Source organism: Motacilla alba, unplaced genomic scaffold (genome assembly GCF_015832195.1).
Source record: "Motacilla alba alba isolate MOTALB_02 unplaced genomic scaffold, Motacilla_alba_V1.0_pri HiC_scaffold_31, whole genome shotgun sequence".
NCBI lineage: Eukaryota > Metazoa > Chordata > Aves > Passeriformes > Motacillidae > Motacilla > Motacilla alba.
The window spans coordinates 2,306,285-2,324,298 of NW_024037405.1; the positions used below are offsets into that span (position 1 = coordinate 2,306,285).

Genomic DNA, 18,014 nt, shown 5'->3' on the forward strand with positions numbered 1-18,014 from the left:
CTCTGCAAGGCACTCAAGCCCCTCCGAGAGCAGCGTTTCCGCCACATTTGCCCAGCACAGGCACTCGTGTGTGCACACAGGCACACAGAGTCAGTGCACGGCAGGGAAATGCTCCCTGTGGAGGCTTTGGAATCTCCGCAGGGGGCGAAGGCTTGAGCCTGGAGGAGTGGGGGGATCGGCCCAGGCTCCCTCGTTGTTCAGGGATCCCCGAGTGCAGCAAACGGGAGAGTTCCCGGCTGGGAGAGGCCCCACTCCGAGGGAGTCGCTGGCCCAGGAGAGCTCCCAGGGGCTCCTTTGGGAGCTGTTTGCAGGGCCCCAGGAGAGGGGCTTCAGTGCCAGCAATGCTTCATCCTGGCCACCCTTGGCATCAGCAGCTTTCTTTGGCAGTGGGAGAACAGGGACGTTGTGCCACTGAGGGAACAAAACCAGTTCCCAGGGCTGCTCCTCCAGAAACCAGGAGCTGGCTGGGCAGCAGCAGTGCCTGGGGCAGACAGTGCTTGTGATGAGCTGCAGAGGAGCTGAGCCCAGGGGCTGATGGCCGAGGCCGAGCCCCAAGGAGCATTTCTCAGCTGGCAGGGCGGGCTGAGAAGGGGAGGGGGGAATGCAGCAGCACAGGGCCATGGAACCAAGGGAGCACTGTGACACTGCGGGGCCCTGTGAGACCAAGGGAGCACTGTGACACTGCAGGGCCCTGTGAGACCAAGGGAGCACTGTGACACTGCGGGGCCCTGTGAGACCAAGGGAGCGCTGTGAATCTGCGGGGCCCTGTGAGACCAAGGGAGCACTGGGACACTGCGGGGCCCTGTGAGACCAAGGGAGCACTGGGACACTGCGGGGTCTGATGGAATCATGGAGAGCACTGGGACATTGCTGGGCCTGATGGAACCAAGGGCACTGTACTGACGCTGTGTGCCTCCATGGAATGTAGGGATTATTGTGACACTGAGAGGCCCCATCAAATCAAGGCTCCATTGTGACACCGCGGGGCCTCGTGGAACCGTGGAGACCATGATGGCACTTTGGGATGTCAAGGGCCCAAGGGACTATTGTGACACTGTGGGACCCCATGGTGCCAAAGGTCCATTGTCACATTGCAAGGCCGCATGAAACTATGGAGAGACCATTAGCACACTTCACACCCTCATGGAACAACCAAGGGTCCATTGTGACATTGTGAGGCACCATGGAACCAAGGGGATCCCTGTGGCACCTCTGGAGCCCATGGAGCCAATGGGCCATGGTGACACAGCGGGGCTTCATGGACCCAGAGACCAGTATGGCTCTGTGGGGCCTGATGGAACCATGGAGACCATTCCCACCATTCAGGGCCTCGAGTCACCAACGGGCCATTATGACACCTCAGGGCCTCATGGCAGCAAGGGACCATTGGGACACTGTGAGGCCCCATGGAGCCCCGGGAAGATGGACCAGGTCTGGCTGGCTTGGCCTCCCAGGGGCCACCTGACAGGTCTGGCTGATCGTGGGATGTCAAGGGCTTCCTCTCATCAGCTCCTGGAGCACTGGGGCTCCGTGCTTTCCTTGCTATGGGAAAGAACCATGCCTCTTTTCAGATGCCCATTGGCATCTGATGCCCATTGACATCTGCCCTGGCAAGGGCAGCGCTGCAGAGAGACAGCTCTGGCCAGGAGCAGCTCCTGGGCACAGCCCAGCAGGGCTGGGGCACTGCCAGGGCACCTCGGAGACACGGGCAGGGCACAGACACAGCTCACAGGGCTCAGCACTGCCAGGGGCCGTGGCATGTCCCCGAGGAGGCTGGGGCACAGCCGCACCTCTGGGGCTGTGTCCCAGAGCCCCAGAGCAGCTGTGCTGTCAGAAAGGGGCCGTGTGACAGCACAGATGGGCTGTGTGACATCACTGAGGGGGCTGTGACATCACAGAGCTAGCTGTGACATCATCAAAGGTGGTTCTGTGGCATCACAATGTGGGTTGAGACATTGAGTATGATATCAGAGAGCAGCTGTGTGATGTAACAGAGAAGGCTGTGACGTCGCAGACAAGGCTGGTACATCACAGGGTGGCTGTGTGACATCACATAGCAGCTGAATGACATCACATGGAGGCTGTGTGACATAACAGAGTGGTTGTGTGACATCACAAGAGTTTGTATGAAATCACAGGTAGCCTCTGACATCACAGGTGGCTGTGTGACATCACAGGGGCTGTGTGACATCACAGGGGCTGTGTGAGGTCACTGGGGAGGTCACTCCACCCTGGCTGCCCCTCACAGCTTCCCCAGAGCAGTCCAATGCTGCTCGTGCACAGTGGGGTCCCCTGTCCCCCCGGGTCCCCCCGCAGCCTCCCCCAGAGGATGTTCCACGAGATCGACCCCAGAGCCTGACACGGGGCCGGGGGGCTGGGGCACGGGGACAGGGACCCCCCGGCAGCGTCCCCGTGTCCCCCAGGGCCTAAGCCTGGGCCAGGGCTCCTTCACCCTGTTACCAACGAGGGCTGGAGAGCCATTAAAAAATCCCCAGCCAGGGATCAGCAAAAACCAGATTTAATATTAAGCGCCAGCACGACCAAGTTTCTTGTCAAGAGTCCCTCTGCTCCTGACTGGACACTTCAGGCACACCAAGGAAACAAAGCAGCAACAAAAACAAACAAAATTCAGGCAATCCAACCAGAAATGAACCCAGAACTGCCCCTCTGTGTGTGTGTGTGTGTTTGTGTGTGTGTGATATAAGGACGGTGAGGACAAGGATAAAAGGAATACGGCCCAAAAGCTGAACAGAGCTCAAACTTAACGGGACTTAACTTATACCTTGACCTGAAGTGATCCTTCCCAGTTTAGCAAAAGAACTGCATTTAACAGGATTTAACCTAACTTACAAGCTACAACTCAATGATCTAACAGTGGAATTACACTTTACACTATTCAACTTAGCTTATCACTTTTATAAAACTGAACAATTTAGCAAGAGAACAACTCTTAGCAGCATTTAACTTAGCTTGGACCTCCTGACTTACCTACAGGCCTGACTGACTCAGCTCTGCAAGGCACTCAAGCCCCTCCGAGAGCAGCGTTTCCGCCACATTTGCCCAGCACAGGCACTCGTGTGTGCACACAGACACACAGAGTCAGTGCACGGCAGGGAAATGCTCCCTGTGGAGGCTTTGGCATCTCCCCAGGGGGCGAAGGCTTGAGCCTGGAGGAGTGGGGGGATCGGCCCAGCCTCTCTCGTTGTTCGGGGATTCCCGAGTGCAGCAAACGGGAGAGTTCCCGGCTGGGAGAGGCCCCACTCCGAGGGAGTCGCTGGCCCAGGACAGCTCCCAGGGGCTCCTTTTGGAGCTGTTTGCAGGGCCCCAGGAGAGGGGCTTCAGTCCCAGCAATGCTTCATCCTGACCACCTGTCATGTTTTGGCGCTGGCACAGTGCCAGTGCCCCCATGAGGACATATTCTCCCTGGTATCTGCTGTGAGATGCGATCAGAGACAGAGCAAAGCAGACCTCCACTTGTGAACCAAGAAGAAAAAAACTTTATTATCTCAAAACTATAATAAAATGAATACACACAGAGAGCAAAATGGAAAACTTTCAAAACATTTCTCCTCCCCCCACTCATTTTCCCACAGCATAAAACAAAACCTTAGATTTTTACCAGTCCATCACCCTTCAGATAATCAACTCATTCCATCTCCACCCTTCCGACAATCACCTCTCATTTCATCAAGGAGAGAGGAGTCCCTCTTGCGCCACAGGCTTCCCCTGGAAACACAGCCAAGTCCAGTTGTGTTTCCACGTCACTCAGCACCACCTTCGTGACTTCTTCCTTCCATGTTCAGTGCTCTCACCACTGCACATGGACTAGAGCTGCTTTTAGGGTTTCCCTTTTCAAGGATCCTTCGCCCAGTTCCAGGAGAAAACGACAGTCTCTCACCTTTTTGGGACACTAGTCCCCCCCAATATTTCACCCCCTGGGGCCGAGGGGTCTCGAGAGCACCATCACCTCCTCACCTGTCGTCTCCGCTCACATCACTCCTTCGGCACCAAGCCATCGCCTCCCCCTAAAATGCAGTCTCTGTATTCCAGGAAAGCTTCTGTCCATGGCCATACAAGAAAAGTCCAGCCAAAAGCCACTCCATCATCTCCTCCCACCTAGAATTCTTCTCAGCTTCTCTCGGTCCTTCTTCACCTTCACAGCTTGCATCACACTTGCGCATTTTCTCTTATTTTATCCCTGTCTCTCTTCTCCTACAGCTCCCGGAGGATCAGTATTTGCAAGGTTTCCATCATCCCATAGAAGGGTTAAAATCACAGTCTCTACTCGTCCAGAACTCCCACGCTGGCCCTGCTGGGCACTCTTCTCGCCGCCCCCCCTTCTCCTTCTCAGCCAAGCCAGGGCTATCAAATTTCAAGGTAGCACTGGCAGCTCTCTCTCTCTATCTCTCCCTCCTGAGAAAGGGGGGCTGCCCGATGCCTCTCCGAGTTCTTCCACCCTTCCATAATCTGTGGGGAACTCACTCTTGTCCTGCCGGGGCCAGGGGCCTTCACCTCCCTTCCTTGCCCAAGGCTCCGGCCTACCTCCCTCCGGCCTTGTGGCTTCATCTCCCCCGCCCAGCCCGCAGCTGGGCAGGGCAGGTCTGACCTCTCCATCCACCGGAACCAAGAGAGAGTGCTCCCCTGGGAGTTCCTTGCTTTTACCCCTGTGTTCTCAGAGGCGTATCCAATATCCTCAGTGGCCAAACCAGGTGCCAATATTCACATCTGAGCACCTATTGGTTTGACCACCACCTCCAAAAACTCACCTCCTCTCAAACCACAACAGTAAGTCAGGAGGTCCAAGCTAAGTTAAATGCTGCTAAGAGTTGTTCTCTTGCTAAATTGTTAAGTTTAATAAAAGGGATAAGCGTAGTTGAATAGTGTTAAGTGTTATTCCACTGTTAGATCATTGAGTTGGAGGTTGTAAGTTAGGTTAAATCCTGTTAAATGCTGTTCTTTTGCTAAACTGGGAAGGATCAGTTCTGGTCAAGGTATAGGTTAAGTCCTGTTAGGTTTGAGCTCTGTTAAGCTTTTGGGCCGTATTCCTGTTATCCTTGCCCTCACTGTCCTTATATCACACACACACACACACACACACACACACACAGAGGGGCAGTTCTGGGTTCATTTCTGGTTGGATTGCCTGAATTTTGTTTGGTTTTGTTGCTGCTTTGTTTCCTTGGTGTGCCTGAAGTGTCCAGTCAGGAGCAGAGGGACTCTTGACAAGGAACTTGGTCGTGCTGGCATTTAATATTAAATCTGGTTTTTGCTGATCCCTTGCTGGGGATTTTTTAATCACTCTCCAGCCCTCGTTGGTAACAGGGTGAAGGAGCCCTGGCCCAGGCTCTGGCCTTGGGGGACACGGGGATGCTGCCGGGGGTCCCTGTCCCCGTGCCCCAGACCCCCGGCCCCATATCAGGCTCTGGGGTCGATCTCGTGGAACATCCTCTGGGGGAGGCTGCGGGGGGACCCGGGGGAACAGGGGACCCCGCTGTGCACGAGCAGCGTTGGACTGCTCTGGGGGAGCTGTGAGGGGGGACCGGGGTGGAGTGACCTCCCCAGTGACCTCACACAGCCCCTGTGATGTCACACAGCCACCTGTGATGTCACACAGCCACCTGTGATTTCATACAAACTCCTGTGATGTCACACAACCACTCTGTTATGTCACACAGCCTCCATGTGATGTCATTCAGCTGCTATGTGATGTCACAGAGTAGCTTTGTGATGTCATACAGCCACCCTGTGATGTGCCAGCCTTGTCTGTGACGTCACAGCCTTCTCTGTTACATCACACAGCTGCTCTGTGATGTCATACTCTATGTCACAACCCACATTGTGATGTCACAGAACCACCTTTGATGATGTCACAGTTTGCTCTGTGATGTCGCAGCCCCCTCAGTGATGTCACACCGCCCATCTGTGCTGTCACATGGCCCCTTTCTGACAGCACAGCTGCTCTGGGTCTCTGGGACACAGCCCCACAGGTGCGGCTGTGCCCCAGCATCCTCGGGGACATGCCACGGCCCCTGGCAGTGCTGAGCCCTGTGAGCTGTGTCTGTGCCCTGCCCGTGTCTCCGAGGTGCCCTGGCAGTGCCCCAGCCCTGCTGGGCTGTGCCCAGGAGCTGCTCCTGGCCAGAGCTGTCTCTCTGCAGCGCTGCCCTTGCCAGGGCAGATGTCAATGGGCATCAGATGTCAATGGGCATCTGAAAAGAGGCATGGTTCTTTCCCATAGCAAGGAAAGCACGGAGCCCCAGTGCTCCAGGAGCTGATGAGAGGCAGCCCTTGACATCCCAAGATCAGCCAGACCTGTCAGGTGGCCCCTGGGAGGCCAAGCCAGCCAGACCTGGTCCATCTTCCCTGGCTTCCATGAGACCCTGAGGTGTCATAATGGCCCCTTGGTGACTCGAGGCCCTGAAGGGTGGGAATGGTCTCCATGGTTCCATCAGGCCCCACAGAGCCATACTGGTCTCTGGGTCCATGAAGCCCCGCTGTGTCACCATGGCCCATTGGCTCCATGGGCTCCAGAGGTGCCACAAGGATCCACTTCGTTCCATGGGCTCCAGAGGTGCCACAAGGATCCCCTTGGTTCCATGGTGCCTCACAGTGTCCCAATGGTCCCTTGGTTGTTCCATGAGGCTCTGAAGTATCCTAATGGTTTCTCCATGGTTCCATCAGGCCTTGCAATGTCACAATGGACCTTTGGCACCATGGGGTCCCACAGTGTCACAAAAGCCCCTTGGGCCCATGACACCCCAAAGTGCCATCATGGTCTCCACGGTTCCACGAGGCCCCGCGGTGTCACAATGGAGCCTTGACTTGATGGGGCCTCTCAGTGTCACAATGATGCCTACATTCCATGGAGCCACACAGAGTCAGTACAGTGCCCTTGGTTCCATCAGGCCCAGCAATGTCCCAGTGCTCTCCATGATTCCATGAGACCCTGCAGTGTCACAGTGCTCCCTTGGTCTCACATGGCCCCGCAGTGTCATAGTGCTCCCTTGGTCTCACAGGGCCCCGCAGTGTCCCAGTGCTCCCTTGGTCTCACAGGGCCCCGCAGTGTCACAGTGCTCCCTTGGTTCCATGGCCCTGTGCTGCTGCATTCCCCCCTCCCCTTCTCAGGCCGCCCTGCCAGCTGAGAAATGCTCCTTGGGGCTCGGCCTCGGCCATCAGCCCCTGGGCTCAGCTCCTCTGCAGCTCATCACAAACACTGTCTGCCCTAGGCACTGCTGCTGCCCGGCCAGCTCCTGGTTTCTGGAGGAGCAGCCCTGGGAACTGGTTTTGTTCCCTCGGTGGCACAACGTCCCTGTTCTCCCACTGCCAAAGAAAGCTGCTGATGCCAAGGGCGGCCAGGATGAAGCATTGCTGGCACTGAAGCCCCTCTCCTGGGGCCCTGCAAACAGCTCCAAAAGGAGCCCCTGGGAGCTCTCCTGGGCCAGCGACTCCCTCGGAGTGGGGCCTCTCCCAGCCGGGAACTCTCCCGTTTGCTGCACTTGGGGATCCCCGAACAACGAGGGAGCCTGGGCCGATCCCCCCACTCCTCCAGGCTCAAGCCTTCGCCCCCTGGGGAGATGCCAAAGCCTCCACAGGGAGCATTTCCCTGCCGTGCACTGACTCTGTGTGTCTGTGTGCACACACGAGTGCCTGTGCTGGGCAAATGTGGCGGAAACGCTGCTCTCGGAGGGGCTTGAGTGCCTTGCAGAGCTGAGTCAGTCAGGCCTGTAGGTAAGTCAGGAGGTCCAAGCTAAGTTAAATGCTGCTAAGAGTTCTTCTCTTGCTAAATTGTTAAGTTTAATAGAAGTGGTAAGCTAAGTTGAATAGTGTTAAGTGTTATTCCACTGTTAGATCATTGAGTTGTAGGTTGTAAGTTAGGTTAAATCCTGTTAAATGCTGTTCTTTTGCTAAACTGTGAAGGATCACTTCAGGTCAAGGTATAGTTTAAGTCCTGTTAAGTTTGAGCTCTGTTAAGCTTTTGGGCTGTATTCCTTTTATCCTTGCCCTCACCGTCCTTATGTCACACACACACACACACACACACACACACACACACACACACACACACACACACACACAGAGGGGCAGTTCTGGGTTCATTTCTGGTTGGATTGCCTGGATTTTGTTTGGTTTTGTTACTGCTTTGTTTCCTTGGTGTGCTTGAAGTGTCCAGTCAGGAGCAGAGGGACTCTTGACAAGGAACTTGGTCGTGCTGGCGCTTAATATTAAATCTGGTTTTTGCTGATCCCTTGCTGGGGATTTTTTAATGGCTCTCCAGCCCTCATTGGTAACAGGGTGAAGGAGCCCTGGCCCACGCTCTGGCCCTGGGGGACACAGGGATGCTGCCGGGGGGTACCTGTACCCCCGGCCCCAGCCCCCCACGGCCCCGTGTCAGGCTCTGGGGTCGATCTCGTGGAAAATCCTCTGGGGGAGGCTGCGGGGGGACCCGGGGGGGACAGGGGACCCCGCTGTGCACGAGCAGCGTTGGACTGCTCTGGGGGAGCTGTGAGGGGGGGCCGGGGAGGAGTGACCTCCCCAGTGACCTCACGCAGCCCCTTGTGATGTCACACAGCCCCTGTGATGTCACACAACCACCTGTGATGTCACAGGTTACCTGTGATTTCATACAAACTCCTGTGATGTCACACAACCACTCTGTTATGTCACACAGCCTCCACGTGATGTCATTCAGCTGCTACGTGATGTCACAGAACCACCTTTGATGATGTCACAGCTAGCTCTGTGATGTCACAGCCCCCTCAGTGATGTCACACAGCCCATCTGTGCTGTCACACGGCCCCTTTCTGACAGCACAGCTGCTCTGGGGCTCTGGGACACAGCCCCAGAGGTGTGGCTGTGCCCCAGCCTCCTCGGGGACATGCCACGGCCCCTGGCAGTGCTGAGCCCTGTGAGCTGTGTCTGTGCCCTGCCCGTGTCCCCGAGGTGCCCTGGCAGTGCCCCAGCCCTGCTGGGCTGTGCCCAGGAGCTGCTCCTGGCCAGAGCTGTCTCTCTGCAGCGCTGCCCTTGCCAGGGCAGATGTCAATGGGCATCAGATGCCAATGGGCATCTGAAAAGAGGCATGGTTCTTTCCCATAGCAAGGAAAGCATGGAGCCCCAGTGCTCCAGGAGCTGATGAGAGGCAGCCCTTGACATCCCAAGATCAGCCAGACCTGTCAGGTGGCCCCTGGGAGGCCAAGCCAGCCAGACCTGGTCCATCTTCCCTGGCTTCCAAGGGGCCTCACAGTGTCCCAATGGTCCCTTGCTGCCATGAGGCCCTGAGGTGTCATAATGGCCCCTTGGTGACTCAAGGCCCTGAAGGGTGGGAATGGTCTCCATGGTTCCATCAGGCCCCACAGAGCCATACTGGTCTCTGGGTCCATGAAGCCCCGCTGTGTCACCATGGCCCCTTGGCTCCATGGGCTCCAGAGGTGCCACAAGGATCCCCTGGGTTCCAGGAGGTCCCCACAGTGTCACAGGGATCTCCATGGGAAGGAAAGAACCCAGCCCCAGTGTCACAGGGGCAGACACCAGAGGCCAAGGCCAGCCAGCCTTTACGGTACTGGCAGATTTTGCCTGGGAGCAACCCTTGGATATGGGGAATTTGGGAGGTGGAATCCCAATTTCAGACATGGACACCCGGAGGAGAAGGATGGTTCTTTTCCATAGGAAGGAAAGCATGGAACACTGGTGGTGTTTCAGGAGCAGATGAAAGGCGGCCATCAGAGGCCTGGGCCAGCCAGACCTCTCTGTCCTGGTAGCTTTTGTCTGAAAGCAGCCCTTGGATATGGGGAATTTGGGAGGTGGAACCCCAATTCCAGCCGTTTCTGCATAGATAAGAAGGACGGTTCTTTTCCAGAGGAAGGAAAGCACCGAGCCCCAGTGTTTGGGCAGCAGGGGAGAGGCAGCCCCCAGGATGCCAAGGGCAGCCAGACCTGTCTGTCCTGGCAGCTTTCCCTTGGGAGCAATCCTTGGATGTACGGAGTTTTGGAGGTGGAATCCCAGTTTTGGCCGTGGTCAAGATGGATGGTTTGTTCCCATAGGACAGTAAAGTCCAAGTGTTTTGGAAGAAGATGAGAGGTGGCCACCCTCAGGCCAAGCCAGCCAGACCTGTCTCTCCTGGCACCTTTGGTCTAGGGGCTGTCCTTGCACTGAGGGCATTTTGGAGCTGGAATCTCAGTTTTGGCTGTGGGTGCCTGGACAGGAAGAAGAGTTCTTTTTATCAGGAAGGAAAGCACCGAGCCCCAGGGTTTCAGAGGCAGATGAGGGCCAGCCCTCAGGAAGCCAAGGCCAGCCAGACTTGTCAGTCCTGGCAGCTTTGGTCTGGGAGCTATCCATGGATATAGGGAATGCCCAGGTTTGGCCATGGGGGCCTGGTCAAGATGGATGGTTTTTTCTCATTGGAAAGAAAAACACACGGTTCAGGATGCAAAGGCAGACAAGAAAACCACAGCGAGACGCAGGGAGAAGAAAGACTAACTAAAATTAACTGAAATATTAAACTGCGTGCGTAGAAGGATTTGACCAATCCTGTATTAGCTTGAGGCGTGAACAGCAGCACACAGTATAAATATGGCTTGCTGCTTGCAATAAATCAGCTGCACTTGATCACACTGATCATGGCATGATGGCCCGTTACTGATCCTCCACAGATCCTCTTGGCCAAAAAGGGACCCAGAACACCCCAAACCCCACCAAAACACCCCCAAACCGCCCAAAAAAACCAACAACCAAGAAACCAGGCCTGAAACACCCCAAAATCCTGAAAAACTGCCCCAAACCCACCCCTACATACCCAAAACCTACCCCAAAACACCCCAAATCCCTCCAAACATCCCCAAAATCCTTTGAAATTGCACCTGAATACCCTAAAGCTGTCCCAAAACACCTCAAATCCCTTCAAGCTGCCCCAAAATCCCATAGAAACACCCCAAAATCCCATAGAAACACCCTAAATCCCATAGAAATATCCTGAAATCTCTCCAAACCACCCCAAAACACCATAAATCCCCTAAAACTGATCCCAAATCCCAGAGAGATACTCCAAAATCCCAGAAAACTGCCCCCAAACTGGTCCTGACCCTGCCCTAATCCGCCCCCCACTCCCCTGCTACCCCAGGTGAATTCAGCTCAGCCCAAATCCTCCTTTCTTTATTCCAAATCCTCATTTTTTTCAATGCCAAAATCTTTTTTCACCCCTAATCTCCTTATTTGACCCCTAATCCTTCTTGTCCTTCCCAAATTTCCTTTTCCCACCACAAATTCTCCTTTTTCTACCCCAAATCTTTTGTGTGTACTCAAATCCCTTTTCCACCCAAAATCTCCACCTCAAATCCCCTTTCCCCACCCCAAATTCCCTTTTCCCACCCAGAATCTTTCCCCATCCTGAATCCCCCAATTCCCACCCCAATCCCCCTTTTTTTCCCAGCATTGTACCCAGGGTCTCTCTGCAGACATTGCACCTGGAGCTGCCCCAAACAAACCCCAAATAACCCCAAACAAACCCCACTGTGCCGCCAGGGCTGGAGTGGGTTTGGGGGGTTGGGGATTGGGGGGGGTCATGGCCCCAAACTTCGGGGATTGGGGGAGTTTGATCCTAAAATTAAGGGTTTGGCCTGGTCTGACATCTCGGGGCTCAGGGGTTCAGGATTTGGGGGTTTGGGATTTGCAATTTGGAATTAGGGGGTTTTTGTACCCAGGATTTGGGAATCAGGAGGTTTGACCCCGAACTTTGGGATCAGAGCAGTTGGACACCCCAGATGTTTCAAACCCCAGGATTTGGGGTGGGGGGGAGATGACCCCAGGATTTCGGGTGTTTCACCCCAATGATTGTCCCCCCCCAGGTTTGGGGTCGGGGTTGAGATCGGAGCCATTCCCTAGAAACAGCGGCGGGATCGGGATTGGGAACTGGAACGGGATTGGGATCGGGAAGGGCAGAGAGCCCGGCCCAGTCCCGGGATGGACCCATGCCCACAGTGGCGGACCCCTCCCCAGCCGCAGCCCCTCCGCAGGCGCTGAACGGAGCCTCCCTCAATCGCAGCCCGCCCCAGTCCGGATCGGAGCCATCCCCAGAGCCTCCCCCATTCCCGGCGCGGAGCCTTCGATCCCTTCCTGGGGCGGCTGCTGCCGCTTCCAGCCCATTGCTGGCGGCTCCGAAGGGCTCCGGGGAGCCTCCCCATTTTGGGGGTGCTGAGGTGGCCCCAGGGCCGCCCCGAGGGCCGAGGGGGGATCGAAAGCCCCAAACCCGAGGGGCTCGCGGAGGTCCGCAGCTGCTCCCGCGGCCGGCGCGAAACAGCTTCTGGCCAATGGGAGCGCGCGGCGCTGGTGACGACACAGTTGCCGGGCAGAAACTCGGCAAAGCCCGGGCCCCGCCCGGCGGCTCCCAGCCAATCAGCGCCCGGCGCGGCTCTGACTCATCAGTGTCCGGGCGGGCCCGCAGCGCCCCGCGCTCCCCGCCAGCGGAATTTGGGCAGGGGGGAGGTGACCCTGGCCATGGGCATGGGGCGGGCGGGGGCAGCTGGGGCCGCACTGGGGGCACTGGTGCCGCTGGGAGCCCCCCCGGCCGCGGGGGCAGCGGGGGGCGCGCTGAGAAGGGCGCCGGGGGCCCCAAATTAAACCAAGGGGGGGTCGGGACCCCCAAACCGAGCAGGAGGGGCCTGGAACCCCCAAAACCGAGCACGGGGGAGGGGACTGGGGACTGGGACAACGATGGGGAAGGGGCGGCAGAGCAGGAGAAAAGAGGGCATGGGACCCCCAAACAGGATCCAGCCAGCTTGGTGTGGCCGCCTTTAGCCCTGGATGGGAGCCAAAGGAGCCAAGGGCAGCCAATGCTTTTTCCCAGCCCGTGCCATCCCAGCCCATGTTTGATCCCAGCCCATGTTTGAGCCCAGTCTGGGTGGTCCTGCACACACTCCCAGGGTCTGGAATTCCAGTTCCCAGCCTGGAAAAAATGCTCCTGCCCTTGAACTTCCTTCCTATCCTCTCAACAAATTACAATAAAATTATAAATCAATAAATTACACAACATGAAATAAAATAAAAATGAAATAAAATAATTTCAACTCTTCCTTACAATACTCTAAAAATTATTCAAGCCAAAACAACTATTACTGTAACACGACCAATACATATAAATAAACACATTATATACCAAGAAATACCTTTTGAAAGTTTTAATTCAATATTAATCTACTTTAGATAAAAAATATCTAAAACAACTAACATACAATCTAACACACCTTACTAAAACAAATCCTATTACAAATATGCTAATCACAAAACCAAACACCATCATAATTTCTCATACATTTTAACCAAACTAATAAACTTTAACAACACCCTCGAGTACTCTAAACCAATTAAAATTACTTTTAAAAATTTAATTGCGGGGGGGTGGTTTTATTTGCATATTGGTTTTGGACAGTTTGGGTTGGATGATTTAAAAAATGGGATTTTTATAGGAATTTAATCATCTGATAAGGAGGCACTCTGCAAACAGCTGACTGAGAATGAACGGGACAGAAATCAGTAAGGGCTTCCCTTACCGGTGCCTCCGTTGGTGTTGGGTCAAGTTAGAGCTGCTGGAGAAGCTCTTCCCACACTGGGGACACTCGTAGGGCCTCTCCCCAGTGTGGATGCGCCGGTGGGTGATGAGGGTGGAGTTGTCCTTGAATCCCTTCCCGCAGTCGGGGCAGCAGAAGGGCCTCTCCTCTGAGTGAATCCGATAGTGCAGGAAGAGATGGGAGCTGATCCGAAACCTCTTCCTGCACTGATCACACTCGTAGGGCCTCTCCCCAGTGTGGATCTTTTGGTGGACAATCAGGGTGGAATGCTGCCTGAAGCTCTTCCCACACTCCCCACACTTGTAAGGCCGTTCTCCAGTGTGGATGTTCCGGTGCTGGATCAGGTTGGAGCTGTGCCTGAAGCTCTTCCCACACTCCTCACACTCGTGGGGCCTCTCCCCAGTGTGGATGCGCCGGTGCAGGACAAGATGGGCGTTCTGCCTGAAGCCCTGCCCGCAGTCGGGGCAGCAGAAGGGCCTCTCCTCTGTGTGCGTGCGCTGGTGCACGAGGAGTCTGGAGCTGGTGGGAAACCTCTTCCTGCACTGATCACACTCGTAGGGCCTCTCCCCAGTGTGGGTCCTCTGGTGCCTGATCAGCTCAGAGCTCCACCTGAAGCTCTTCCCACACTCCACGCACGTGTGGGGCTTCTCCCCATCATGGAGCTGCTCATGGAGCACCAGCTCCGAGCTCTGGCTCCATCTCCGGCCGCCTTCCCGGCCCAGGCTGGGTCTTTCCCCCTCAGATCGCCGCCATCTGCCTTTGCAGCCCCTCCTCGTGCGGCATCTCCGGGCCTTTTCCTCCCCGTTGCCTTCCTGCGCCGTGGAGCCGCTCCAAACGGCCTCTGCCACGAGCTTCTGCCCCGGGGATTTGTCCTCCCTGCTCTCCAGCCTCAGCTCCTGCTCTGGGGGAGGAAGGACAAGCAGAGGATGGCATTTGCCTCCGGGCCACAGGCAAGGGCAAGGAGATGCCCCAGGGCGTCCCCGGCACAGGGGCTGTGCTGCAGCCAGGGCCGTGCTGGGCTGGGAGATGGAGCAGGACACAGGGGCAAAGGGGCGCTGACTTCCTCCTCACCTGCCTGCGTGTCCCGGGGCATCTTCCTCTTCCTCACAGCCTCCCAGGGCTAGGCAATGGGAAATCCTGGTTTGGGGAAAACAAGGGATGAGCACATGGAGTTTGAAGGTCCCTCTGCCCAAGTCCAGCTCTACAAGTCACCGGCCACCTGGGCTCCAAAAAAACCTCCCAGACACCAAGATTCAGCCCTGCAGAAGCCTCCCAGGACTTCCCTGGTCTCTGCTCCCTCCCCTCTGGTGTTCGGGGCTTCCCCCTGTCCCAGCTGCTGGGGTCACGCTTGGATTGGGGGTCCCCCTTCTCCTGGGTGCCCGCCCTCCCCAGGCTGCTGGCAGTCCCAGCAATCCCAAAAGCTCCCCCCTCTCCGCTCTCCCCATGCAGGGATGCCGGGGCTTTCTGGGCTCCCTTTTGGGCTCCCTTCTCCCCTCACTCTCTGCTTTGGGCTGCAGGGGCTCCAAGGAGTCCCCCCTGCCCCTCTCCGGGCTCTTGAGGCTCCCGCCAATGGCGCCGCTCCCCCCTCTCTGGGCTCCCCACTTTGGGCTCCTGGCGGACACAGGGCTCTGCTCCTCCAGGCTGCCTCTGCCGGCAGCCGCCACCGGCACCCCCAATGTCCCCCCAAGGGGCCTTTCCCACTCAGCCTTGGACTGCTGCATTCTCCAAACATCCCCCAAAAACCCAACTGGGAGTGACTGGCTGCATGCTGGGGGTGACTGGAAACAACTGGGCTTATACTGGGATCAACTGGGATCATGCTGGAGGTGACTGGGATCATCCTGGCAGTCAGTGCCACTACACTGAGGCTGACTGGGAGTGCTTGGCAGCAAATGGGATCCTACTGGAACAAACTGGGACTGACTGGGAACATGCTGCAGGGAACTGGGCTACACTGGGAGTGACTGGAAGGACAGTGAGGGTGCAAGAGAGCAACTGGAACCATGTGGAGCACAACTGGTTCATACTGGCAGCGACTGGGAGCACACTGGGCTCACATTTGGATCACACTGGGAGGGACTGGACTGAATCTGGGAGGATCTGGGAGTGACTGGGAACACACCCTGCACATCATCCCCCACACTGGGCCTGACTGGGAGCAACTGGGAGCACGCTGGGAGCAAATGGCATCAGACTGGGACTGACTGGCTTGATCCAGGAAGCAACTGGAACCATGCTGGAGGCAGCTGGGACCATACTGGGAGAGACTGGAAGCAACGGGGATTATACTGGGACCACCCTGGGAGGGCTGGCATGTGACTGGGATCAAACTGGAGCTTACTGGGGTCATCCTGGGGTTGAAACCGAGCGACTGGGATCCCACTTTGGGCTACTGGGAGCAATTGAGAGAAACTGGGATCATGCTACAAGCAAACTGGAGCAACTGGGAAGGACTGGATGCACGCTGGAGGCAACTGGGATATTCTGGGCATGACTGGGGATCACACTGGGATCACTGACACCTTACTGGGGCCACTGGCAGTGCCTGGAAATGACTGCAGACATGCTGGGGGCAACTGGGATATACTGGGAGTGTCTGTGACCATCCTGGGGAGACTGGAACCACACTGGGAACAGCTGGGACCATGCTGGGGAGAACTGGGACCACCCTGGGGGCAACTGGGAGTGAGTGGGACCATGCTGGGAGGGACTGGGATCATCTGGGGAGTGACTGGGACTATAGCAGGGGCAACTGGGTTCAACTGGGACCATACTGGGAGGGTCTGTAACCACAGTGGAGTGATGGAACCACACTGGGAACAGCTGGGCCCTTGCTGGGAGCAACTGGGATCACAATGGAGGCACTGGGATCAGACTGGGAGGTTCTGGGAGCAACTGCGATTAGACTGCAAGTGACTGGGATCATTCTGGAGTGGCTGCAATCATACAGGGATTACAGTGGATGTGAAAGGAACCTGACTGGGGGTTACTGGGAACTACTGGGCCCATGCTGGAGGAAAATGTGAACATATTGGGATCAACTGGGATAAACTTGGAGGTACTGGAACCATGTTGAGAGGACTGAGACCACAAGTGGGGAAACTGGGATCATGCTGGAGGCAACTGGGAAAAACTGGGAGCATCTGAGGCCATACAAGTGGTGACTGGGACCAGACTGGGAGTGACTGGGAATTTGCTGGGGCATCTGGGAACACGCTTTGGGCAAGTGGGAGTGACTGGGGACCAGCTGGGAGAGACTGGGATCCTACTGGGAGTGACAAGGACTATGTTAGGGGAGAATTGGGAGAACAGGGAACACATGGGATCAAAGCGGGAGGAACTGGGAGCAACTGGGACCTTGCTGGGAGCAAACTGAATCATCACAGGGAATGACTGGGAGGGACTGGGCCCATCTTGGGTGTGCCGAGGAAACTGGGGCACACGGGGGGGCCAACTGAGCTCATACTGGAAGCAGCCACTCCCAGCCCTGGGACCCTCCAAAATCACGTCCCGGGGACCCCCCGTGTCCCCCCGAGGCCCATCTGCGGCTCGGCTTTGCAGCCCTGCCAGCTCCAAACATCCCCCCCAAAAAACCCCAAAGCCAGGCACCCCCCGGCAGATTTGGGCCCAGCTCCCCCTGCCCGGGCACCTGCGGCACGGGGGGCGATGCTCCCGGGGCTGCGGCCACTTCAGGCAGCGCCAGAGGCACCAGATTCCTTCTGTCCCCTTCTCCTGCTCTTCCTGCTGCCGCTCGGCCTCTTCCTCCCTCCCTCCTCCTCCTCCCCGTTCCCCAAGGCCCAACCCTGAGGGGAAAGGGGGCAAGGAAAGGGCGGGAACCGTGAGGGGAAAGGGCCGGGGCCAAGGGGACGCGCGGCTCCAAAAGGGCCCGGTTTGGCTTCAAATCACCCAAAAGGGCCTCAAATGCAGCTGAAATTAGCCAGCTGTGGCCTAAAGTCAGCCAAAGAGGATTTAAATTATCCAAGGGGTCGAAAATCCAACCAAAGGCACCTAGAATTGCCCAAACTGGTTTACACCTCCCTCACAATGGCCTAAAATCAACCTTAAATCTCCAAAATGTGCCTAAAATCCACGCTGCACGTACCTGCTTCAGCCTCAAATCTCCCGAATGAGCCTCAAATTCATCTGGTTCTGCCAGGAATCACCTAAGTTGACCTAAAATCACCCACACGTGCCTGAAACCTACACAAGAGGACCTAAAGTCAACCTAAATGACTTCGTTTGGTGTAAAGTTTCCCAAAGAAGCAAAAAATCTACTCAAATGAACCCAAAATCACCAAAACCAGAGACCTAAAATCACTCACCTGGGATTAAATTCACCCACATGGGTGTAATATCATCCAAAGGGATCCCAAATCCCGCCTCAACCCCACCAGATTGGGCCGAACTTCAGCCAAAGGGGCCTCAAATGCCCCCGCACAGGCTGGGGATCCCTGGCGGGAG

The 18,014-nt window shown here is 56.3% G+C and overlaps 1 protein-coding gene across 1 annotated transcript in view; it reads right to left on the bottom strand.

Moving 5' to 3' along the window:
- The window catches only part of LOC119696487, a 1,710,157-nt gene extending 1,695,473 nt beyond the window's left edge, over positions 1 to 14,684 (bottom strand). The window contains 2 exon segments of the mRNA XM_038126215.1: positions 13,542 to 14,454; positions 14,625 to 14,684. Coding sequence (XP_037982143.1) covers positions 13,542 to 14,454; positions 14,625 to 14,646 — 935 coding nt within the window. The 5' untranslated portion in view covers positions 14,647 to 14,684.
- Between the last annotated feature and the right edge of the window lie 3,330 nt (positions 14,685 to 18,014).